This window comes from Mytilus edulis, chromosome 6 (assembly GCF_963676685.1).
Source record: "Mytilus edulis chromosome 6, xbMytEdul2.2, whole genome shotgun sequence".
NCBI classification, from domain to species: Eukaryota; Metazoa; Mollusca; class Bivalvia; order Mytilida; family Mytilidae; genus Mytilus; species Mytilus edulis.
In genome coordinates this window covers 7,734,303-7,762,161 of record NC_092349.1, presented here as the reverse complement: position 1 = coordinate 7,762,161, position 27,859 = coordinate 7,734,303, and the positions used below count along the sequence as shown (strand labels likewise).

Genomic DNA, 27,859 nt, shown 5'->3' with positions numbered 1-27,859 from the left:
TTTGATGGTGTGATTAAGCGATACAGCAGCTCGGTAGCCCCTGCTTGAAAGCATGTAGTGACGTACTGTCCACCAAATGTTGTCGAACGCTGTTCCATATCCGTATGCTGTCTGGAAAGAAGAAATGCCTGTATATTGAAGTTTTGGCATACGGTACGAAAAATCGTGTTGTGTGTCCTCTAGCTACGGATGTTGTATTGTGTAGCTCTAGCGGTGTTATTGCTACGATTCCATATTCTATTCTAGATCTGCACATCATTACTGCTTTGCAGTTGATCCTCCTCTCGGCTAGTGTTTGCCGCTGTAGAGTTTTTAACATAGACGTTTCACTGCTGGTTTGTTGATACTAGTAGTTGTTCAATTCAAACCGGGCTGATCTTCTTTGCACACTTTCTAGTTTATGTATGTTAAGGTTAGTGAACGGGTCCCAGACCGAGCACGCATACTCAAGCAATGGTCTTACTAGCGTTGTGTAGCATACAGCTTTTGTTTGTTGGGGACAGTGCTGAAGATTTCTTTGAATGAAGGCTCTGATTGACTTAGCCTTTTTAGCTATGCTCTCTATGTATGTGTTCCAATTTATAGTTTTGTGGATTGTTACGCCTAGATATTTTGCTGAGTCAACTAGTTTAAAATTATGCCCATGCATTTTGTAGCTTGTGAGATGTGGTTTGCGCTTGTTGGTTAAGCGTAGCAGTTGGCATTTGCTTGGACGGAATTCCATTTGCCAATATAATTCCCATCTGAGCAAATATCTTCTTGTAGTAGCTGTGAGTCTGCATCATTTTGGATCCGTCGGTACAGCACGCAGCCATGTTTAAATAAACGAACTGTTTATGGCTGTACGTAGTCTGGTAGGTCGTTGATGAACAGAAGGAACATCAGTGGTCCAAGTACGCTCCCCTGTGGTATTCTGATTGGACCGGTGCAGTTTGAGATGTTTCACCGTCCACAACGACTCCCTGATTTCTTGAGCTTAGGATATCCCTGATCCATAGGAGCGCTGGCCCGCTGATACCATGGTACTCTGCTTTGTACAATGGTCTCTCATGAGGGATTTTATCGAATGCCTTTGAAAAATCAAGCAAGATAGGGTCAATTTATTAACCGAGATCTATGTTTTTAGCCGGGTCGAGTATTGTAAGGATAAGTTGTGACGCGCAGGAACGGTTCTTACTAAATCCATGTTGAGCGTCTTTTAGGATGACGTGGGTATCAAGATGTTTTGCAATACTACTGCAAAGTATGTACTCTAGGATCTTGCATGTGACAACAGTCAATGAAACTGGACGGTAGTTACTGGCACGTGATTTATCTCCTTTCTTGAAAATTGGAACAACAAAGGTTTCTTTTCATTCTGGTGGTATGGTGCCTTGGTTGATTGATGCTTAAAAGACAGTGGTAAATGTTGCTGCTAGGTAAGGTGAAAGCTCTTTGAGGAGTTTTGTCGGGATATCATCTGGACCAGCTGCTTTGAGGATTGTTCAAGTTGCTTCACAATTTTTGTACACCATCTTCAGTTATATGTATTTTGTTCATTGTTGGATGTGGCCGATTGGGCCTCTTGTCGTTTTGTACTCGAAATTCAATTTTGTACGGACACAAGTCAGTTTTGTTCAACAAAAATGAGTTCAGTTTAACAAAATTTGTAGCATACTTCAAATTTAAATTCTGTCATACAAAATTATCTTTCAGTGGACAAAAGTTACTTTTGTCATGGCAAAATTCATTTTTGTAACACAGACTTTACTTTTGTTACCTAGTTTGAAAATTGGGCGACAAAAGTCAATTTTGTATGCAAATTAGTTTAGTTTGGATTCTGTGAAATAATTTGCATACAAAACTGAGATTTTGTCACACAATTCAATTTTGTGTTTATTTTTGTGTAGACAAAATTGACTTTTGTTAAACAGAAGTGAAAATTTAACACAAAAGTCAATTTTGTGCTACAACAGTCAATTTAGTGCCATAAAAGTCATTTTGTGTTACAAAAGTCATTTTGTGTTACAAAAGTCATTTTGTGTTACAAAAGTCATTTTGTGTTACAAAAGTCATTTTGTGTTACAAAAGTCATTTTGTGTTACAAAAGTAAATTTTGTGTCACAAAAGTCAATTTTGTCTACACAAAAATAAACACAAAATTGAATTTTGTAATGACATATTCAATTATGTAGACAAAATTCATTTTTGTCATGACAAAATTCATTTTTGTCATGACAAAATTCAATTTTGTGTTTATTTTTGTGTAGACAAAATTGACTTTTGTGACACAAAATTGACTTCTGTCACAAAGGTTAATTTTGTGTTAAATTTTCACTTCTGTCTAACAAAACTCAATTTTGTCTACACAAAAAATAATTTTAATTACAAAATCACAGGATGCTAATTTAATCAACATGTTAATTGCGTACAAATTTAATTCTGTCTCACAAAATTGACTTTTGTGTTTTAATTTCCATATCAGTAAAGAAAAGTCAATTTTGTATGCAAATAAGTTTATATGTGCATACCTAATGAATTTTGTCTACAAAAATGAATTTTGTCTACAAAAATGAATTTTGTCATTACAAAATTGAAGTTCTCATAAAACATGTCTGTATCACATAGTTTTGGAAGACAAACATGGTTTTGTTATGACAGAATTGAATTTTGTGTACACAGAATTGTTTTGATTACAAAAAGTTCAAATCCCATTCGGCGCCCCGTAAATATCCTCACTGGTTTGAATACAGATGAAAATTGATCATTCAGAATGTTTGCCTTTTTTTCACTTTCTGAGTAAGTGAGTCCATCTGTATCTTTAAGAGGTGAAACTCCGAAGGATGGTATGGTAAGTAAGTTGGATTTTATAAAATCCCTATTTCGGTTACAGGGCTGTCCAGGTTCAATTTCTTCTTGAAGTCTGCATTTAATTTCCTAGCCATTTCAACTTGTTCCTTAGCATCCGCCTATTTCCAAATAAATATCTTTCTCTTTATATGATTGTTAATTTTAGCTGTTATGTCAGTGTCGATGTATACGATGTCATGGTCTCCAACGCTGAATCGAAATGTTACGGTTAACAAAACATCAATATACAAATTGACAATTTACCAATAAAGAATTTTGAAATCAAACAGATACATGTTCACTGGTGTTAAACTGTTAGTCGTAACAGGAATTACGACGATCCCAATATGGCGACGGCAGAAATTGGTAAAATCTGTTCAGTATTTTTTCTCAAATATAGCCTGTTCTTGTGAAGAGATACTCAGCTCCAATGTTTTTCTATTCCATTAACATTATATTTGAATCGTAACTGTGCACAGCGCTTACAAAATGGCAGTCGCAACATTCGGGATATTAATTGTAATTTAAAAAAAGCATAATAGTAATTCCGGTTGTAAAAAAGAAAAGATAATCGTAACTGGATATTTTTTTATTGATATTTACACTAAAACCGGCTATCTGATATCATAAGATAACAATATAGTGATGAATTAATCACGAAAAAAATTCAAACGTCCTATTACATTTTCTTTTTGAACATATATGAACAATAGTTCTAATGTTAACAGCTACATAGTAGTGTTACATAAAATTAAAAAACGGGGGACAAGCTTCAGAAAATTTGGAAATGGGGAAACAAGAACTATACTAAATTACAGAAATCTCCAGCATCTAGAAATGTCCAAAAATATGGGAATGAGAGAAGATGCAACTCTAAAGAAAGTTACAAGATATGGCAGAAATTGTCGGGAGAAACGCCTGTGTCAGATTATATTAGATTAGTGATTAAATATAAAAAAAGGAGATATTTTATGATTGCCAATGAGACATCTCTCTTAAAGAGATTAACTGACACAGAAATTAACAACTATAGGCCACCGTACGGCCTTCAACAATGAGAAAACCCATTACCGCATAGTCATCTATAAAAGGCTAGAAATGACACATGTAAACCAATTTCAAGACTTTTGAAATTGATTTTTTTTTATTTCGCGCAGAATTTTAGTATACACGTTCAGTTAATAGTAACAAATGAGTTACCAACCCCCATTTTCCTTTTTCAAAGTTTCTGGACCCATCCTTGAATAGAAACAAAAAGGAACTCAAAATTGGATGCGGAATTATAATAAATGAGGCTTGTACGGGACCAGAGGGAGGAGTTGGGGTCACTTCTGGCGTGCTGCTGGAATATATATATAAAAAAAACCATCACCTTTCATATATTGTCGAAATCAAAAATAATCAGATCCATGTTTTGACTTATATATTTATATAGGAAGTAAATAACAGCCAATTCCGTGGTATAGGGTATATTGGGATAAGGGAGGTTTATTTGTCCTTATTTTTGATTATGTTGATTGGGTATATTCGATTTTTTAGGCAAAACATATGGCATATTAAATTGTGGTATACGGGACTTTCATTAGGAGTAATGAATTCAAAGGATTACAATTTTCGGCAATATATTTTTTAAACAGCACGCCAGAAGTGACCCCAACCCCTCCCTCTTGCATTGCCTTATACAATCCTCATTTATTATAAGTTGGAAACCAGTTTTGAGTCCCCTTTTGTTTCTATTCAAGGATGGGTCCAGAAACTTTGAAAAAGGGAAATTTGGGAGTGTTACTTTTAAATAAACGTGCATACTAAATTGGTTTACATGTGTCATTTCTGGCCTTTTATAGATGACTATGCGCTATTGGCTTTTAACATTGTTGAAGGCCGTACGGTGGCCTATAGTTGTTAATTTCTGTGTCACTTAGTCTATTCAAGAGAGATGTCTCATTGGCAATCATACAACATCTTTTTTTTATATTTAATCATTAATCTATATAATCTGACACGCCCGTTTGTCCCGACATTTACTGCCATATCTCGTTATTATATATAACTTCCTTTTGAGTTGCCTCTTCTCTCATTCCCGTATTTTTGGACATTCCTAGTGGCTGGAGATTTCTGTATTTTAATATAGTTCTTGTTTCCCCATTTCCAAATTTGCTGAACCTTGTCCCCCACTTTTCTAATTTGATGATACACTACTATGTAGCTGTTTACATAAGAACTTTTAATCATATATGCACAAAAATGTAATAAGACGTTGGAATTTTTTTTGTAATTATATCATCACTTTATTGTCATCATATGATATCAGATAGCCGGTTTTATTGTAAATATCAATCAAACAATATCCAGTTACGATTATCTTTTCCTTTTCTACAACCGGAATTACGACTATCATCCCGAAATTTCTAAGCGCTTAGACAATTATTGTGCACCGTTGCGATTGAAATATAATGGTAATGGAATAGAAACACCTTAGAGCTGAGTAACTCTTGACAACAACAGGCTATATTTGAGAAGAATCACTGAACAGATTTTACCTATTTCTGCCGTCGCCATATTTGGATCGTCGTAATTCCAGTTACGATTATCAGTTTAACACTAGTGAGAATGTTATAAAATAAAAATAAAAATAAACAATAAATATAAATCAATTGCTTTAAAAAAGCAATTGTAGGTGGTCTTTCCCCCTTTAGAATTAATTGAATTGGGGGGGGGGGGTGTTTGTTTGTTTGTTTGTTTGATTGTTTGCTTGTTTGTTTGTTTCTGTATGGGGTCTATATTATTGTTACCGGAGAAGTTTCAAGTTTAGTTTGGAAAGTTTTTATTTTATTTTAGGTACAGCGCGCGCCAGATTGAGGAGACACCACGTGACGCGGCTTTATATTAAGAAAAACTTAGTCTTTTTATTTCTTTTTAGGTGGGGACATTAAACAGACAACATCTATAGAGATGGAATGTACACAATGTTATTTCTTTTGTCATTGTAGGAAATTGACATTTTGATCACAGTTCCCGTCAGTGCATGTTTTGGATTTAATTGATCCGGTGTAACTTTAAAACACATTTATTGATTATTTTCTGATATTGTACATTTTTCAGCACCTGTTTGTAACACAGATTAGTATTTCAATCTCGGAGCGGACATTTTATTGTAGGTTTTTACTGAGATTTACGGACCTTGCAAGCGATTTTTACGGCATTGCCATTTCTTTTCTCTAGGATAAGCTTTGAGAGATATCTGCACCAAGTTTTTTTATAAACTTTAAGTACATGTATGCCCTGCTGACTGCAAATTTTGAGGTCGATTGTACTTGTAGTTTCAGAGTACATGTGGATTTTTTTTCAGAAGTGACGCAATAACAATATTAAATTTCAATTTTTCATGAAACATGATTGATTGATCATGATCATGATTGATTGATTACTTGATTGATTGATTAGTTGGTTGGTTGGTTAAACACGTTGGATAGGGTCAATTGAAACAGCGAAAAAGAAACAAAGAAGATCTTGGACCGTATATTAAACACATGATTGATTGATTGATTGATTGATTGATCGATTGATTGATTGATCGATTGATTGATTGATTGATTGGTTGGTTGATTGATTGATTGATTGATTGATTAATTGATTGATTAGTTGGTTGGTTGGTTGGTTGATTAAACACGTTGGATAGGGTCAGTTGAAACAGCGAAAAAGAAACAAAGAAGATCTTGGACCGTATATTAAACACATGAGACGGATACATGATTGATTGATCATGATCATGATTGATTGATTGATTGATTGATTGATTGATCAGTTGGTTGGTTGGTTGGTTGGTTGGTTGGTTGGTTAAAGACGTTGGATAGGGTCAGTTGAAACAGCGAAAAAGAAACAAAGAAGATCTTGGACCGTATATTAAACACATGAGACGGATACATGATTGATTGATCATGATCATGATTGATTGATCATGATTGATTGATTAGTTGGTTGGTTGGTTAAACACGTTGGATAGGGTCAGATCTTGAACCCTATGATAAACACATGAGACGGAAACATGATTGATTGATTGAGCATGATCAATATTGGTTGATTGATCATGATCATGATTGATTGATTGATTTATTGATTGATTGATTGGTTGGTTGGTTGGTTGGTTGGTTGGTTGGTTGGCAGGCAAACACACATAAAACTCTTCAAGTAGTGCCCCAAATCACATATGTACATGACCTTGACCTTTGACCTTGTGACCTTTGTCAAGGTCATTGCTTCACAATATCATCGCAAAAGACCCTATGGGTATAGGTCATTTTGTTTAAGAGTTTTGTCTAATAATGGCTTTATATAAACCATCAATGGGGATTATGTCCCTTACACAATGGTAAAACCAATATAGTCATAATGTAACAAAGTTGCCCCTTGAAGTCCTTAACATTTTTCACTGCTTAAATTTTCTGTATCTATAACCATTCAAGAATTATAGGGAAATCAAAGACATATGAAAATCTAAAATATGACCTTGACCTTTGACCTTGACCTAATTTTCTAAGTTAGGAATCAGGGGACTCAAATAAAAACATTCCAGGGTTAGACGGTTAACTGTTTATGAGTTAAAAAAACATACCGACAAATTTATTCCGTAAAGATAGATAACTCATATAAAATTTCATCGAATCGCTTCGATTCAAATTAGCCAAAATTTTTTGAGGATGTAACGAACAATTTGTAAAAAGAATTTTGTCGATATCTTTTTTTGTTACGAAGGAGATGCACACACATGATAAACAGTGAATAGGGAGATAACTCTTACAAAGAAAATGGTTCGTCTTAGCAGGGTGAAATTTAAAAGCGTAAAAACTGTACGATACTATACAAAAAAAAATCTAAGCGACATAATGCGAAACAAAAATTTCGAAATTTGGCGGAAGAAAAAAATAATAATAATAATTAAAAACCAATTGTTCAGAGAACAATTGAAGGTCTTTCCACCAAAACAATGTATTTTAATATGAAAGGTGTAAAAATAGGTTTAAAATGTCATTTCAATCGTCAAATGACAGCTTATTGTACGCTGATTCCAAAAATATATGGTTTCTAAACAATATTTTTTTAGATAAGGGAGATAATTTTTTACTTCCGGTTTGAAAAACTCTATTTCCGATAATATTTGACTATTTACTTGACACTGATTCCAAAAATATCTTGTTTTTTATACTTTTATGTAATAAAGTACAATAAATAGCTACTTCCGGTTTACACAAGGTCACTTCCGGTTGTTTTTCTAAGTTTAAATGGTTTGATACCGTTTGTCAAAAAGTCTCATGACTTTATTATGTATACAGATGGGGTAAAAGCAAAGGTCAAAATATAGAACGTCAAATTAAGCTATGACCTTGAGATCAATTTCAAGGTCATAAACCAAGGACCTCAAATCAAAAGACCATAGGTCTTAATTATATTTAGTTAATGAGTTATATCACCAAACGCGTATTTTTTAATACAAGAGGGGAGAAAACTCCCTTTCACATTCAACGTACGCTTGCAATCAAAATTTTCATCTTACGAAATGTCGCAACTAACAATTTAGTAAAAATAATTTGTTGATATCTTATACAGTCTTTGGATATAAGTGAAAATAAGCAAAATTCAAATATTAAAATATGACCTCGACCTTTGACCTTGACCTTATTTTCATTTTTTGGGACCAAGGACCTCAAATCAAAAGATCCTAGGTCTCTATCTCATATGGAGCGGTCATATCGCTTCGGTCAAAATAGGACAAATCATGCGAAGGATATAACGAGCAATTTTGTAAAATAAATTTGTCATAATCTTTTACGGTTGCGAAGGAGATGCGCTAACAAGGAAAACAGTGTTTGGGGAGATAACTCCTACAAAGAAAAGTATTTGTTTACGCAGGGTAAATTTCAAAAGCGCATAAACTGTTCGATATCATATACAAAATATCTAAGCGACATATTGCGAAACAAATGTTTATCGCAAGAACAAAATTAGGCGGAAGAAAAAAAAAAATAATCAGAAGAAAAACAATAGGTCTTTCCACAGAAAAGTGGAAAGACCTAATAATAATATTCCAAATCAATGTTTACAAGCACTAATATGATGCATGATTGAAAAGATAATAAGAAATCAATGCATCATTGTAGTATGTTAAAGCGTAAAACAATATAATTACCTTTTACTGATATACTGGTCGGATCGGAGCTAACTGTCTTTGAAAGACTTAATTCGTTTATATAGGTTAAAGCACAAATGTAGTCCTTTTCATCTTCGCATTTCAGGTTATCGAATTTTATCGTTGCATGAGTAGACATATGCGTTATATTTGTTAATGTCACTCTTTCTAGCAGATACTTTGCAGATGGATGTACAGCTGCTTCTTTTCCAGGTGGAAATACTACAATAGGTTCATCAAGAGGAAATATTCCTTGTTTATTCCTGGATACTATTGCTATATTTACAAAGTTTTGGTTGACATATTCAGTAAAGGAGCACGTTAAATACGTATCATTTTTGCCAGCAAGTCCAGTAATGTTTTGATTGATAGAAATGATCACAGCAATTGTATCTGTAAGAAAGATTAATGAATGTAAATCTGTTATATTCTAATGTTTCTTTTTATCCTCTCAGGATATGCTTCGGCCTTATATAAGGTATCTGTCTTTTTTTCTAGAAATATTTGACTAACTAGAATACTATCGTTGAATAAGACATTATTTAAATTTGAAAATAAAATTGTGTTTCTTTTTTTGTCATTAAGATAATTCCTTTTCCATTAAATATTTATTTCATCGATAATATTTTTTCTATCAGTTACCAGTATTATAACGTTGATAAAAGAACGGGAAAAGTAAAGTGTAACTACAGTTGAGAAGTGTTTTAATTCATAATTATGTAACCCGACTACAAAAGATACGGGATCAAACATCCGAGACTTCAAAAGTCGACAAGTATTTCAATGTCAGTCTATAAATTTGGATTTTAACCGGGTTCTTGAGGTAGCTAACAATTAAGACTATCTTTATTCATGTACAGAACACCCGAATTGCGTATGCTGAATTTAGCCTTTATACTTGATTTTGAACCATTCAAATTGAGAAGGGAGGAGAAAGATACAAAGGGATGGTAAAGCTGATGAGTCGAAAACAAACTGACAATGCAATGGCAAGAAATTAAAAATTTAAAACAAAACAATAGTACACAAAAGACAACATAAAAAACTTAAAACTGAGCAACACAAAGCATTATAAAAAATCTTAGGTGCTCCGGAAATGGTAAGCAGGTCCTGCTCCACTTGTGACATCCGTCGTGTTTCTAGTTTAGTTATAAACCCGGTGATAAGTGTAATTCGATAGGTCACATTCGAAGAAAAAATGACGCAGTATGGTTATGACAATTAGAAAATATCCGTCGTTATCTGAAAAACAGATTTTGCATAGCTGTCAAACAGCAATCGAACATTTTTGAAGGGATGATTTCAACTTAAATGCCGACCGGCATGAAGAGGATAGGTGAGGTTGGGTGAGGTGATTTCAACTACGCAAGCTGGAACTCTTCAATAACTTCCCTGTAATCAGCAAACCTCTATAACGGGAATCAATATAAAAATTCTAAGCTCTGGAAAATCATAAGAACTAGAAATAGATACTTCAAATACAGGTGCTCCTGAAATGTTGTTACATAAAAAATGAAAAGTTCACATTCGAGAGGCTGAAATCATTTCTGTTGTCGTAAAAAAAAATGATCATAACCGATTTCCAATTTTAAGACATAAGTCTAGATTAAATTGAGAATTAATTAACAAAGATATGGTTGAAAATATGTAAATGGCAGACACCTTATGCTAATATAATGAATATAAATAGCAAGAGTTGTGGACACAATGCATTGTTTGACACAGTAATATGCGATGTAAGCTTATGTACCACTTAAACATATGTAAATTTCTGAAAGAAAAATAAATAGTTGATCGGAGTGACTAAGCCAAAACAATTTTGACTTGAATTGACAAACCTACTTTATTGTTTATCTGGTCGTAGAAAAGGAATCTTGTTAAATAAAAAAATTAAATGAAAAAAGGTTATTGGTTGCGTTTTTCACAAGTCTAGTGTTCATTTTTTTTAACTTGAAAATAACATCAGCACAAAATGCCCATTTCAAAGGAAACTAATAGCAATAATACAAACATACAAGACGTGTAATTCCAACAACCGATATTCAATTCATATTATACTATATTGCATGTAATTTTTTATGATATCTCTTTTTTCACCCTCTTGACAACCAGAGTCTCTGATCGCTGGTGTAGCAATATGAGAGTTCTTCTAAAACTGCGCTTGTAGCATTTAACGTAGAATGGGCTGTAAAACAAGTTTTCACATGGAGGAATTCTCATAAGATTATCATCCTTTGTGGTGAAAAATTTAACTCTAAACCTTTTTTTAAATCATCGTTAGATTCCTCAAATCATACAATGATGCAACAAATGCATATCTTATTAACAGATCTCCAGTTGAAAAGATTATAGGAATAGTTTAAAATTGTTTTATGCATCACTCTACAAAACCTTAAACACGGACTTAATTCTTCCGTCTTTTAAATTTGATACGGATCACGTTTGGAATCACACCTTCTCAGTACTTGCAATTTTTAAAATAAATAGTGAACATAGAGCACTAACACACAATATCAGATAGTTATTGTAAAATAATACGACCTTAGGTTCTGTCGAGAACATTTTATCGTCTGCATACAACGAATGTAACAGTATTCGAGTGTCTGCTTCCTCCTGTGTGCTGTATAAATCGACAACTTTGGGCACACTTTCACATTAAATGTGATTTACCACTTCGTGGTTATAAAAACACTCGCGAGAAACAACACTGCGTCTCCCACTATGTAGACTACTCAAAATATCACCCGCAATGCTCACTAAGTAGTCTGATCACTGATTGTTTATTTTCTGTATTACACAAAAAAATATAATAAATATGGAATTGCTCTTTATTCGATAACTTGATAAACTCTTTTAGCTCTAAATGACAAAGTGCGACGGATTCGTTCCAGAGTTTTCATTGAATTCTTGATATCGCAGCGATCACAAAACCACCAATCACCCTTCAAGGATTGAAATAAACAGGTGAATAGAATTTTGAGGTAGCTTTGTACAAGAACATCAAAATGTGCTACATGTTTTTGGCATCCATACTCTTTATAATTCCCATACCATCGCGTATCAGAACTGTGTGTGATTTGTGAAAACTTGGAAGATTGCAAAAAGGGCAGACTTTCCTCTTCAAGGAGGTGAATTATATCAGTTTTGCAACACTTCTGCATGCTACCATCATCATGGAAGAGATCTAAGGGAATGTGTGTAAATAGAATATGCAAAGGATATGGCAAAATCCTGTCTACAGTCATATCATCTCGAATATTCGCAAGGGATAAAAATAAAAGCACAATGAAATATCATTTCTGGGTTTATATGTGCCTTAACAACGTCATCTGATTTACACCAAAATTTGAGGTCTTTCGAAGGTCATGAGATATCACCTCACAGTAGGACTGTAGAAGACACGGGTAAACCCTATCCGCTCCAATTTGAAATACTAGTAGTAAGTAAAAAGGAAACACAATAGAATAACAATTTAACGCAAAATTAATAAATCAACATTTTTGTTAAATGTTCCGTAAATTTCTGATTTTAAACAAATCAATACAACAGTAACTAAATTGCAAAACTACAGTTTGAAACAATACTACGATACACTTTTGAAGGTGGTACGGTAGTATTTAAATTCCGGATATAGATTGCTATTTTGTGTATCCTACTTAAATCAATATATCTAAACGGTGTGACTGGACAAAAATACTGTACCTACTGAACATACTTTCCCAAAACTGCGGGATGAATCAGGTGTAGAATTATGAAGGGAGCAAAATAAGTTAAACGGTCATGATGCATATAGTTATCAAAGGTACCAGGATTATAATTTAGTACGCCAGACGCGCGTTTCGTCTACACAAGACTCGTCAGTGATGTTCATATCAAAATATATATGAAGCCAAACAAGTACAAAGTTGAAGAGCATTGAGGATCCAAAAATCCAAAAAGTTGTGCCAAATACGGCTAAGGTAATCTGCCTGGGATAAGAAAATCCTTAGTTTTTCGAAAAATTCCAAGTTTTGTACACAGGAAATTCATACAAATGACCACATTATTGATATGCATGTCAACACCGAAGTGTTGACTACTGGGCTGGTGATACCCTCGGGGACGAAACGTCCACCAGCAGTGGCATCGACCCAGTGGTGTAAATAGTTATCAAAGGTACCAGGATTATAACTTAGTACGCCAGACGCGCGTTTCGTCGACATAAGACTCATCAGTGACGCTCATATCAAAATATTTATGAAGCTAAACAAATACAAAGTTGAAGAGCATTGAGGATCCAAAATTTCAAAAAGTTCTACTTATAAGATTCATTTCTGAATAATTATAATATAATGGAAGTACTTCAATTAACTGTGTATGTTAAATTATGAACAGTGTTAGCTATATAGAAGGTGGTGAAAATTCTAAAATGACTATCATTATCCATAAAGCGCGAATTGTCGATAGAAGTAATAAGGTCTTTCTACTTTTCTGTGCTGGGGGGGGGGGGGGGGGGTCGTAGGTTAAGGTGAACCAAAAATTCAAATGTTTAACAAATTATAAAGTTTAGATATAATTTGGCAAACCACGAAATCAAATATCACGAAAATCCAACTAGTACTAGATCCAGGAAAATTGGTACCTTCGAAAATAATTGAATCCACAGTAAGTAATTCGAAGAAAAATGTTCAACTTCTTTCAAAACAATGTTTTTCAACCGTTGTATTTTAATGCCGTATTGTAGTATTTCATTTGTTTATACAAACTACTGAAGGACAATGTCGACACAAACCTGAAATTTGACAACGAAGATATTTGACAATATATTGAAGGGAAAACATATATAAAGTATGAATTCGATTACCATAAAACGTGTGCCTTATAAACGTTTTCAATGTGCATCAGTTAAAAACAAAGTTTGGACAACTGAATGGGAATACATATTGAAATGATAAAGATATAGGAAAACTAAACAAAACCGAAACAACATCACGTGTTCCTTTATTTATTGTAATCAGTTTATGTGGTTGAATGTTTTAATATTTTTACGGAGACATGTAATCGATCTATGTCCTTCTTTCATTCTTATCGTTGTAATAGTAAACATGCGGAAAATAAAACCTTGATAAATTTTAAAAGATTAAGGAAATAACTAAAACAGTAATAAATTGATAAGATGTTTCCTGTCTTTTGTTTAAAATGATTAAAATAACTCTATTTCATATCAAGTTTGAAATCGTTTATTGCTTGCTGAATAAAATAAAAATTGTTCAATGTAATACGAATTTGAACCATTTAAAAACACATTCTGTAGTATTTTGAATTGAATATGTCCGAAAAGGGTGATTTTTCGTTATAAATATTGAAATGACTTCCATTTTGTTTTACCCTTGCTTTAGAACGTACCTTTTTATGCGTTTTATACATTCATTTACGGATAAAACCCGCGGATGAAGATGCACTCGGATAGACCGTTTGATTTTGCATACTGTGAAAATGTATATATTGAATGCATTTATGTATTTTACGTAGGTTTGTTACCTTACGTAGACAAGTATTTGTTTATGTACACGTATAGTTTATGTTGATAAGTTGTATATGTTATAAGGCATATATATATAGTTTGCATATTTGTACAAATCTGACTGTCTTTCTATTTTCGTACCTATGTTGAGATCTCAAATGGTTTTTTTTTCATAAAATTATGTATATTTTACAATAGAATCCAAATCATTTGTGTATATTGATATTCCGGTATTTCCTGCAAATCGCTTTCTCTTCTAAACAGAGTAAATGAGGACGTATCCCCTGTTGACTCATGTTTCCTGTTGAGGAAAACAAATATGGCATATAATACGCTGACAGGGAACATTTTTTAAGTTTATTACATGGAATTTTACATATCGGCCATTAAATCGGCTAGAAACTCCCATATCGGATCGAGGGCTTAGCTCAAGGACCTGATATGGGTCGAGGTATGATACTAGGGCTGATATGGAAAACCAACGTAATGGTCTATCACAATCTTTTATAGCTAATGAAGAAGATTAAAAAATGTTTGTTTCGGGGTCTTTTTCTTGGTTATTTTTTTGCAATTTTGCAATTTTGCATTTTTATAACGATTCGATATTTTTCTCAAAATTTCCCGTAAACACATCTGGTCTTTTCCGACAACAAAGAAGGATGTATTGTTTCTAGCTGATTTAAGACGTAATTTCAATAACAAAATTATCATATTTCTTTCAACTCGGCGCTGTTCAAACATTTTTTTAAACTTCAGAGTTTCTTTTACCCAAGGGAGATTCAAATATTGAACCAGACATATGCAAACCAGGAGAGGTCCAATATGGATTTAGCATGCGTGAACCAAAATTGCTGTTCCATTACTATTGCATTGGAGGCATTAGAATCCCATATTAGCCCCGGTTATTTGCCCAAGGTAGTAATGATACTTTGGCACATCAACGTGTACATGTAATACATCTCCAAAACTCGTTTAACCAGTGCGGATCCTGAATAAAATACATTTGTCAAAGTAAATATCGAAATATTCATAAGGACTGTGGTTAAACATTCACATGTTTGAACTTTAGGTAGACAAATATAAAAAATACCATAACATACAAGGTGTATCAGTAAACGTTGCTAAATTTGTTGATCACGTCTTTCCTACAATTGTACTTTAAGTTTTTATGAATGTAAGGGATGCCCTAAAATGAACGTTTATAGAAAACAACCACATGACCCCTTTTCGAAGCATTTATATACACGACGGCAACGACTAACGGATTAAGATCGTCTACGGCCATGATGTTGCAAAATACTAAAAGCATTAAGGAACATAATAAAAGACCGAGACAAAAGTACCACAGACATATCTACCAGTGTGTTTAACAACAAAACAAAACAGAAACTGTACATACATGGTACATGTTGTAATTAACATAGAAACCAGTCGGGAGTTATTTTTGTCCGAAAAGTTTTTACCTTAGTTTTAAAACAACTGAGTAATTTAAAAAAAACGTTATCCCACCAAACTTAAAATAAATAAATCATGTCGTTCCTCAACGTCGATTTTTTACACATTGTCGTTTTCTTTCACATTCTGAAAAAAAAGAAACTATCTTCGATGTGAACTTTCACGTTCATCTTACGATTTACTGTAATGTAATACTTGTTTATTTACAATAATAACTGACAACAAAAATGTGAAAAAAAAACTTACCATAAGGTTGTAACATACAAATAGATAATACAATGTGTACTATTACAAACATCATGAAAAGGTGATATTGAAAAGAAGGAAGTCTAAAAATGTAGGTTTTTTTTTCAATTTGAGTCATTATATAAAACACGTATGACTCGAGTATTTCGATTGGACAAACTGTATGTGAAAAAGGCTCATCAAATGAATAAAATTAATGCTACAAAAATAATATAAAGAAATGAAAATTGGCATATTTTAGTTATAACACTCATAAGATATTGTGATCTGGAAAGTTGTGGTGTTTATATATCTCAACTTGTACGATTCGCTCATATATATAACAACGTATTTGATTTTAGCGAGAGAAATTTATGTATTACAGAAACATTATTACACCAGGGTTTAAGATATCACGAACTAGTCAAAACATTTACGAAATTTTCTCATTGGTACAAAGACATCATTCGTAAGTATAACTCATCATGCAGACATCTTATACGTTCAGGTTATTTCACATCAAATCTTTTATGGTAATATTCTTTACAAAGCACAAAAATGTCAGTACTCACCTCAAAAGCTAACAAAAGCTTTAAACAGACTTATTAAGAAGGGTTATAGTTACGATAATGTTGTCAGGTCATTAAAGATTGTATAGTTTGGCTTTAATATTGATTCACTTATAGGGTCTTTGCATCTGAATCAAACACATTTTTTCTAAAACCAGTTGTTGGCATGATACGGCTTATGTTCTCATATATGTTATGATGATATTTATAGTATAACTAATCGCCGTATTTGAATATCAAAAATAAGACAACGCGTGACCGAACGACGCATGGATTAAACGAGTGCGCAGCACGAGTTTAATCCATAGCGGCGTTCGGTCACAAGTTGTCTTATTTTTGATATTCAAATACGGTGATTAGTTATTCTTTTTATTACATTGGCAAAATTTGGCTTTTTTTATAAAATTAATGTAGAAAATGTAAGGAACTATATCTTTTTCCTACGCATTGACAATTTGTTTTGATCCGACGTTATCGACGTCTTGACAACGCCTATTGTTGTATGACGTCAGAGAGTGAAATAACCACGTTTATTTCACATGTGAAATTATCGGTTTTTATCTAACTGGGAAATCAATGTAATTCATTGCAACCAATGTAATAAAATACTAAACCCCTTACGGGAGATATGTGTTTGATATTCATATGATGAAGACATTATCTTTCAATCAGTTTAATTGAGGTCTGGAGCTGGCATGTCAATAACTGCTAGTACTCTTTTGATATTTATGTATTATTGTCATTTTGTTCAATTTGTTTTTGTTACCTATTCTGACATCGGACTCGGACTTTTCTTCAACTGAGTTTTACTGTGTGTACTGATGCGTTTGTTTTTTCTACATTGGCTAGAGGTATAGGGGAGGGTTGAGATATCAAAAAACATGTTTAACCCGCTGCATTTTTGAGCCTCTGGCCTTTGTTTGTCTGGTATGATTTTTAATCTTAGTTTCTTGTTGATAATTTGGAAATTAGTATGACGTCCATTATCACTGAACTAGTATACATATTTGTTTAGGGGCCAGCTGAAGAACGCCTCCGGGTGCGGGAGTTCCTGCTGCATTTAATACCTATTGGTGAACTTCGGCTGCTGTCTGCTCTGGTCGGGTTGTTGTCGCTTTGACATATTCCCCCAATTTCCATTCTCAATTTTATTTGCTATATTTTAAACTGCAATTCTCTCTTTGAGAGCATTAATTAATATGAGTTATTGCAATATTCATTATTGATACCATCTGGGAAAAAGTAGTATTTACAAAAAATGTACTTTACCCAATATAGTTTTTTTGTGGGTCTTATGTTTAACTGATATGTTGCATATTTAATTCTTTCTCAGCAACAAAGGTCTTAGTGTCTTCACCTTGTAGAATTTTGGGGGCTTCAGCGACTGATATGTATAATTCCTTGCTCTTTTTGAGAGCTTTTTTTTTTTCATCTTTCAGAATAATCTTTGGAGTTTGTCTGATGAGGGCCTTGGCAGTTTACACACATTGAAGTATTACACTGGCCTTCATGTCTTAAGCTACACTTTACACTTCTTAATCCCTTTTACAATGTGTGGCAACATGGCCAAATTGTTGGCAATTATAGCATTGGAGTGGCTTGGGTACATAAAGTTTAGCTCTGTACTTTAGAAACCCAATGCATACAGATGTTGGCATGCTAAAGAACAAATTTATAGTTATAGATGGGGCTCATTTGGCTCGTTGTTTTTCATAATATATAAGCCTTGTGGCTTTTGTGACCCCATATTCATTTAATGCATATTTAATGTCTTCCTCAAAATATTCCTGAGGTACAATAGATATGCATCCTTGTGAGCTCAGAAGACTTTGTGGCTTAGAGCACTTGACTTGCCATAAACCTAGCTGAGTCGCTTTCATCAGCTGTTTTAGTTGCATACGATCCATACAGTGTACAATAATTATATATAATGTTACCAGATCTTATTGGTCTAATATTTTTAACAATTCCATACTCCTTTGAATTTCTTTTTTGAATTTTGATGGAATTTTCTTCTGATAGCCGAATACCTCTAGCACTGATGATGATATGCTGGTTATCGGGGACAGAGAGTCGAGGGGCATTGTGAAGTCAGTCAACAAACTTAAATAAGATCATATTAAGGTGTTATAATGTGAAAAAAATACTTTTTCAAATGTACAATTAGAAAATACACAATTGATAGTGAGGATTCGATCACTCTATCTTAGTGTTGGTGGGACGCCATAAAAGAGATTGTAGCGAATTACTGCGGTGAAAAGAAATCTATTCAATCAAGATATCAAGTTTTTAAGACAATGTGTACAAAAATTTATAAAAGACGGCAAGTATTTTTTTTTTTATTTAGTATACCAAGCTTTCCGATTTGTATAAAGTAGCTTTCGAAGTCATATGATGCTCCTTTTAATTCTAACTATAAAAAATGTCCATTAAGATAAGACAGGTAAATAGATACTTATAATTTTACAATTTTGATTTCTGATAACAATATGCCAAAAATATACCATTATAGGTCAAAAATATTTTTTGAGTATTATTTCAATTATTTCCGTATACGACACACCTGCACTAAAGAACTTTAATGTTTTGCTAGTGATATCGTCTGGTAAGATAACACTTAGAGGGTAAATTCGTTCGTGAGATAAATGAGGTTAATATAGCTGAAGTTATGGTTATTACTTTAAATTACAATAAAGAATGCGTGTATATTAATTTATACGTGTTTCTTGTTTTTCTTTTTTTATACAGATTAGACCGTTTGTTTTCCAGTTTGAATGGTTTTACACTAGTAATTGTGGGGACCACTATAATATAAATAGCTTGTTGTTCGGTGTGAGCCAAGGCTCCGTGTTGAAGGCCGTACATTGACCTATAATGGTTTACTTTTTTTTTAATTGTTATTTGGATGGAGAGTTGTCTCATTGGCACTCACACCACATCTTCCTATATCTATGCGTATGTGTATGTGAATAAATTAATTAATGTATACTTTTAAAATAATGAAGGAAAATGGTTTAGCAGTAAAATAAAAGCGCTCGACAGTTGATTTTTTATAAGAATTTTTATGATCATTTCTTTGTGCACTATTAAATTTTGTTTAAAAGAAATGACATCAATGTACTTAAATTTAATTTTCAAGTCATGCAAGTGACAGGTTTTTCTAGCCTTAAAACCACGTTAAATTCACAATTTTTTACATACAGAAATGTCTGTACTAAGTTAAACATATACGAGTTGTTTTCCATTCGTTTGATGTGTTTGAGCATTCGTTTTCAATTAAGTAATGAAGTAGCCCCCCCCCCCCCCCTCCCCACGTCCGGCTTATTAAAGTCTGATTTTAACTGTTAGTCTAAATGTGTAATTTTTTTAACTTTCACTTGATGTTCAGAGGGTGGTTTGAGATCGCAAGAAACATACTTAACCAGCCACAATTCTTTGTGTCTGTCCCCAGTCAGGAAACTAGCCTTTGACATGTGTTATTATTTTTTTTAAATTTTGATCTTGACTGTCTCAGAATTAGTTTTCGTTTTGCTATAACTGCATGAGTATAAATTTTAGGCACCAGCTTTACTTTTTTTAAGATCCATGGGTGGCCTTTGTCTTTTTATTTTCTATTCCTGGTCGGGTTGTCACAGTTATCTCTTTAACATATTATCTATGTCCATTCTTTTTTAAAATTCAGTTTTAATCAGAACTTAAAAAAAAAAGAATTTAACAAAGTGACAAATGTGTGGATATGCTTCACATGGCATGATATTTTCCTATTGTGCTTAAGTCAGTCAATAAACTCAGATGAGGTGTCTTACTCTATTTGGCCTTTTTAACTTTTTTGGATTCGAGCATCACTGATTAGTCTTTTGTAGACGAAACGTGCGTCTGGCGTATATACTAAATTTAGTCCTGGTATCTATGATGAGTTTGTTTATGATGTTACGAATAGACTTTTTTTTCAAATGTAGAAATAGAAGATACAGATACTACTTCCTCTGTAAACTTTTCTGAAGCTTTTCTTAAATACACAATTGATAGTGAGGATAGTGAGGATTCGATTAACATATCTTGCTTTTGGTGTGATGCCATAGAAGAGATTGTCGAGAATTGCTGCGGTGAAAAGAAATCTAATGAATCAAGATTTCAAGTGTTAAAACTTTCAAGACAAGGTATACGAAAATGTATACAAGACGGCAAGTAGTTTATGAATGTACAATTACGGTATCGGGTCCGTTCGATTTGAAAACATGTTCGCCCTGGAGCTTTTATGCTGATGTTTATATTTTTACTTTCGTTAAAAAAAAACGATTTTAAATTTAAAAACAAATTGAAAAAATAAATTAATTCTAAAACAAATAAATGCGCAAAAAACTAGTACAAATGTACTGCTGTTTTGTACATTAAGAGATGTTTTTATATGTTTTTATGGTAAGAAACGAATAATTTATTTTATATCAACAAATATGTTTCCCTTTGAACTTTATTTGAGTAATTTCCTTCATGAATACTTCCTCAATCACGATACTACTAATATAAGAATTTATAAAAGGATGTCATACAATATTTGTTTATAAAAGGGAAGACCTAGGTTTATCTTTATTGTTTATAGCGTGCAGTAGTTTGAAAATAATGTTTACCTTTTGGGTCAGTAAGCTCATATTATATTTATTTGTAAATTCTGAAACTGTATAAGCATTCCTAAGTCAGGAATCTGATGTACAGTAGTTGTCGTTTGTTTATGTAATATATACGTGTTTCTCGTTTCTCGTTTTGTTTATATAGATTAGACCGTTGGTTTTCCCGTTTGAATGGTTTTATACTAGTAATTTTGGGGCCCTTTATAGCTTGTTGTTCGGTGTGAGCCAAGGCTCCGTGTTGAAGGCCGTACTTTAACCTATAATGGTTTACTTTTTAAAATTGTTATTTGGATGGAGAGTTGTCTCATTGGCACTCACACCACATCTGCCTTTATCTATACACGATAGATGTATGATCGAATTGACTTCAAATATCGGAACAGACATATAAATATATTTATCAAAGACGCCAACAACAAACTTTGTACAAACTTATCGTACAGTACAGTGAGAAAAAAATCATTACATTTGAACTTTTTCAAATAAGTTACAAACCAAGTAGAATATAAATACAAGGGTATGAAAATTAAAACAGCACTATAGATTCTTATTCGCACTGCATGAAATGATGCGTTTACAAAATTTAAAATAATTGTAAATTTCAGGTGTAAAATTTACAAAACATTTATTAAAAGATTAAACTACAAATTTAGAGAAATTTAGAAAATCAGCTAAATTTCTGATTTAATCTTAATTACATTTAATTTATAGGATTTTATTTTTCTAATTTACGCCAATATATATTTGATTTGAATATCTTTTTTTTCACTAAATTTATATGTTTTTATTTTTCTTATTTATGTAAATTTATTTTTCCAATTAAATTTTTAATTTACACCCATTTAAAAACCGATTAAATAACAGGAATTTTTTGGTTTACATACACTCAAATAAAAGCTGAAGATTACATCTTTTTATAATCTAGAATTAGATTTAAATTTTCTTATAACCAATATTTAAAATAATGCAGTTACAAGCACTTCATAGATTACACCTTTCTTAAGAACGAAATCTATTTACAGGATACATCTGAAATTTGCTATAGTGTTAGATCAGTCACTACAAAAGAGGGACAAAAGATAAACGTTTTCATCTAATATTTACTGCCACGACAATATATTTCATTTCATTTCGCTTGAAGTTTGGGTTTTCCCGTTGGCTAAATGTAGGACTTATATATAGATTTATAGTATAACTAGTTCTGCAACAACACTACAAAAAAGGTTTTCAATTTAATTAATCTTTAATTTATAGAAAAAAGTCTCCTCTCTTAAATTGTTATTATAAAAAGGACAGAAGGTTCACTGTACTAGCCATAGAGGTATTTCATGTTTGCTGTTTCTATTTCTTTGAAAACCCAAACAAATCAGAAAGTTCTGTTTGGAGGGTCCTAATTACGTGTATAACAGTTTAAGACATTGTTCAAATTCCATATACAAAGGTTAACCGCGTATTTTAAACAATAGTTTAAAGTTTTTTACAATATTTTATTAAATTAATACACTTAATGATTGCCGTGTGTAAAATATCCTACTTCCTATACACGAATGTCTTAATTTAAAAAACACTAAATCTTATAATTAATTTTTAATTTTTTAGACTTCCTTTATTGTCTTAGTCTGACACACAATCTTTACGAACATTTAAGAACAAAACAATGCATGCACACCTGTCTTGTCTTTATTTGCGAAATATAACTGTTTTTTTAATATCAAACCTAGAATCATTCTATTTTCAATAAGTGCAAACCTATATTATATACTAGAGTATGTACATATGTACATGATAATACTCAATGATAAGATGATGTTTTATATATTTGTTCCGGTATTCAATGGAAAAATAAATGAAAGTTAACGTTCTTTCCGGAAAGCTCACCATCCGCTCGTACATATATTTTACAATAAATTCTTGAAACGGGTATAAATGCTGATGGCCCAAAAATGTCAAACATATCTTCGCTCCATAATTCTACTGGTCTCCCACAGTGATATCTGTATCTTGCTGGCAGAGGACGTAACCACTTAACCTTTGCAAATAAGTGAATGTTGTTTTCACCTCTAACCAAAAGATTATGCAAATAGTAAGTCTGGATAATCCCCAGTGCCGGTCTCTATAATTATTTCCCCGTCTTTAGTATGCTAATATGCCATTATAAAGGAGGAACGCTTGTGTCGGGAGTCCCATGATCCATATATTTCATTGCCCAAACTAACAGCTGTGCATTTTCTACAAGATTCTGGAATTACATCATCCGACATATCTGGATACATGACTCTGTAGGTACGAGAAATAATACGGTGTTCGTCATGCGTTAGACAGTGTCGTGATTCTTTTGAGTATTGATATGCACCAATTATGTATATTGATGCGGGACCAGTCCTGGTTACAAATAGGGGCACTTCGCTTTGCTAAATAAAGAAGATGTCTGACCCCTTCATCAGCTATGGCTGCTACTGCTCCAAGAGTATCCATCTGTTGAAAGTGCTTAAATAAAGTACAGTGGAGATCACTTCTAACCTCTCATTAGAACTGTCACAATATTCTGTCATAGAACTGTTCTAACCTGTCCTAGAACAGTTCTACCTAGAACAGTTCTACCCTAGAACTGTTCTAAGTAGAACTGTTCTAAGTAGAACTGTTCTAAGTAGAACTGTCAGAATCAGTTCTAGGTAGAACTGACTAAATCAGGTCTAGGTAGAACTGTCAGGATCAGTTCTAGGGTAGAGTTGTCTAAATCAGTTCTAGGTAGAACTGTCCAAATCACTTCTAACCGTAGAACTGTCAGCAGAACTGACTAAATCAGTCAGGACTGTAGAACAGTTCTAAATGACGTCACTGCAGTAAGGGCACTTTAGAAGTTAGAAGAAATAAATCACTTCCAATGACTTTGCTATATAATAGCAGATTTTCTATATTTTTTACTGATCAAACGTCACAAATATCGAAGTGAACAGAAGGTTATCCAACTCGTCGGAGAAATATTTGCGAGTTTATAAGATTGATAGGGCCTAGATATTTTTACCTTTCATTGCTTAAATTATTCTATCAGTCCTTAAATATTTTAGATTTTATCCGTGTACAGTGAATTTAAAATGTTTAAGTTATTTGGGGAACATTTTTAGTGTATAAATTTTAATTAACTCCCGTCTGGATGATATCCGTTCTTAGGAGGTGTTCGATAATTGGAAGGATTTACGTATAGAAGAAGAAGAAGGAGATTGCATACGGAAACATCATTGTTTACGTTTCTTCTTTCCCCGTTTTTAACGGTCTCTTCCTAATTATAACTCTGTCTGCATTTAATTCGTGGAATTTTAATCGTAATTTACCTTGTTTGCCTTGGATTTACATTCATTTAAGATTCTGTTTTGACAAATGTTCAAACGAAAATTGTACAGTGGATAAATTATGGGATATTAATGAAAAAATTGTTGTATAACCTGATAACGTAAAAAAAACTATTTGCACCATCTCAGGTATCTCGTCAATTTAACCAGACTTATCCATAACGATTATAAATGATATCTGGGAGTCTGGAACTCAGAAAAATATACTCTATCTGAACATGAATAAAACATTTGCCCGGGACGTTCGGCTACAAACAAAATCATGCATTTTTCTTTACCTTCTTCAAATTATATTATCAGTATACTATTCCAAGAAGAGAACTTCCCATACATGTACTTTTTATTTTTATTTTTAAAATAAAGAATATGAATCAGTCATGTGAGTGTTGGATGATGCCATTAAATAGTTTTGTTTAAAAAAAAACCCATCACTACTGTTAAAAAGTCACTTTAGTGACGGTTCATTATTATGGATACAGAGAGGACATAGCGGTGCGCTAAATTCTTAGATATGGTATAAATACACCTTGTCGCTATTTGTCTGCCATTACTGGATATCACACAGGTTCACCAGACTCAAGCTGGCAGCCACTTTCATCGGCCAATCAAGATAGCAGCCACTTTTTTCCAGCAGCCAATTTTGACGATATGTCTAAAAACCAAAAAACTGCGTGAGGCTCAAACGTTCCAAAAATCGCTCAATCTTAGTTAAATGCAATCTAACAGCGGAAATCGACAATTTCACGGTTTCTGCTAATTTCTAAAGCATTTCATTCCGTGTTAAATATGTATGTAAGCGGTCTGTCCTTTATTTGACATTCGATAATTGATATTCAATATCCAACCGACTGCTAGCCGTCGGTTCAATATTCAAATTTAGTTGAAAATCACTATAAAGCCTGAGAGAAAAGATACCATTTTATGACCCCTTCAAGCTGTCATAAATTATCGTTGTCCTCGAATATAAACCCTGATACAAGTTGTATATTTGTCTTTATGTTATATAGATTTTTATCAATAAAACATTACAGAGGATTCACCAAAGATGTAATTTAATATATAAAATATGAAACAAAATCCAATTACTCCAGAAACATGTAGAAATATACAGAGAAATACTTATGGAAAGCCAAAAAAGAAAAGAAATTAATAGTGAACACCTACCAGAGACTGCTTAAATGACGGTGACCACCCTAAGACGACTTTGGACCTCTGTGGTGGCCAGACGGGCCCGGTCCCCAGAAAGATATTTAAGTGGAAAATAGCTTGGATCAATACCTTTGAAATGAGCTAGGTCCGGTTCGGAACTTTGCCGTAGGGATATGTCGAGGAGTACCGAATGTGTGGTTGATATGGAAAATACGTAAATGGGCAACTTTGAACCTCTGTGGTAGCCAGACGGGCCCGGATCCCAGAAAAATATTTAAGTGGCAAATAACTTGGATCAATACCTATGAAATGAGATAGGTCCGGTTCGGAACTTTGCCGTAGGGCTATGTCTAGGAGTACCGAATGTGTGGTTGATATGGAAAATACGTAACTGGGCAACTTTGAACCTCTGTGGTAGCCAGACGGGCCCGGATCCCAGAAAAATATTTAAGTGGCAAATAGCTTGGATCAATACCTTTGAAATGAGCTAGGTCCGGTTCGGAACTTTGCCGTTGGTATATGCCGAGGAGTACCGAATGTGTGGTTGATATGGAAAATACGTAACTAGGCAAATTTGAACCTCTGTGGTAGCCAGACGGGCCCGGATCCCAGAAAAATATTTAAGTGACAAAAAGCTTGGATCAATACCTTTGAAATGAGCTAGGTCCGGTTCGGAACTTTGCCGTTGGGATATGTCGAGGAGTACCGAATGTGTGGTTGATATGGAAAATACGTAATTGGGCAACTTTGAACCTCTGTGGTAGCCAGACGGGCCCGGATCCCAGAAAAATATTTAAGTGGGGAATAGCTTGGGTCAATACCTTTAAAATGAGCTAGGTCCGGTTCGGAACTTTGCCGTTGGTATATGCCGAAAAGTACCGAATGTATGCATATGGTTAATACGGAAAATTACGTTAAGGGGCACCTTTGAACCTCTGTGGTGACCAGACGGGCCCGGATCCCAGAAAAATATTTAAGTGGCAAATAGCTTGGATCAATACCTTTGAAATGAGCTAGGTCCGGTTCGGAACTTTGCCGTAAGATATGTCGAGGAGTACCGAATGTGTGGTTGATATGGAAAATACATAAATGGGCAACTTTGAACCTCTCTAGTAGCCAGACATGCCCGGATCCCAGAAAAATATTTAAGTGGCAAATAGCTTGGATCAATACCTTTGAAATGAGCTAGGTCCGGTTCGGAACTTTGCCGTAGGGATATGTCGAGGAGTACCGAATGTGTGGTTGATATGGAAAATACGTAACTGGGCAACTTTGAACCTCTGTGGTAGCCAGACGGGCCCGGATCCCAGAAAAATATTTAAGTGGCAAAAAGCTTGGATCAATACCTTTGAAATGACCTAGGTGTGGTTCGGAACTTTGCCGTAGGGATATGTCGAGGAGTACCGAATGTGTGGTTGATATGGAAAATACGTAAATTGGCAACTTTGAACCTCTGTGGTAGCCAGACAGGCCCGGATCCCAGAAAAATATTTAAGTGGGGAATAGCTTGGGTCAATACCTTTAAAATGAGCTAGGTCCGGTTCGGAACTTTGCCGTTGGTATATGCCGAAAAGTACCGAATGTATGCATATGGTTAATACGGAAAATTACGTTAAGGGGCACCTTTGAACCTCTGTGGTGACCAGACGTGCCCGGATCCCAGAAAAATATTTAAGTGGCAAATAGCTTGGATCAATACCTTTGAAATGAGCTAGGTCCGGTTCGGAACTTTGCCGTAAGATATGTCGAGGAGTACCGAATGTGTGGTTGATATGGAAAATACGTAAATGGGCAACTTTGAACCTCTGTAGTAGCCAGACATGCCCGGATCCCAGAAAAATATTTAAGAGGCAAATAGCTTGGATCAATACCTTTGAAATGAGCTAGGTCCGGTTCGGAACTTTGCCGTTGGTATATGCCGAAAAGTACCGAATGTATGCATATGGTTAATACTGAAAATTACGTTA

General features: G+C 33.7%; 1 protein-coding gene across 1 annotated transcript in view; it reads right to left on the bottom strand.

The window, feature by feature from the left end:
• LOC139529040 (uncharacterized) overlaps positions 1-27,859 on the bottom strand; it is a 75,728-nt gene that overhangs the window by 41,198 nt on the left and 6,671 nt on the right. Inside the window, exon 2 of the mRNA XM_071325275.1 lies at positions 9,014-9,406. Within this exon, the coding sequence (XP_071181376.1) occupies positions 9,014-9,406 (393 nt within the window). The remainder of the gene's footprint in view (positions 1-9,013; positions 9,407-27,859) is intronic.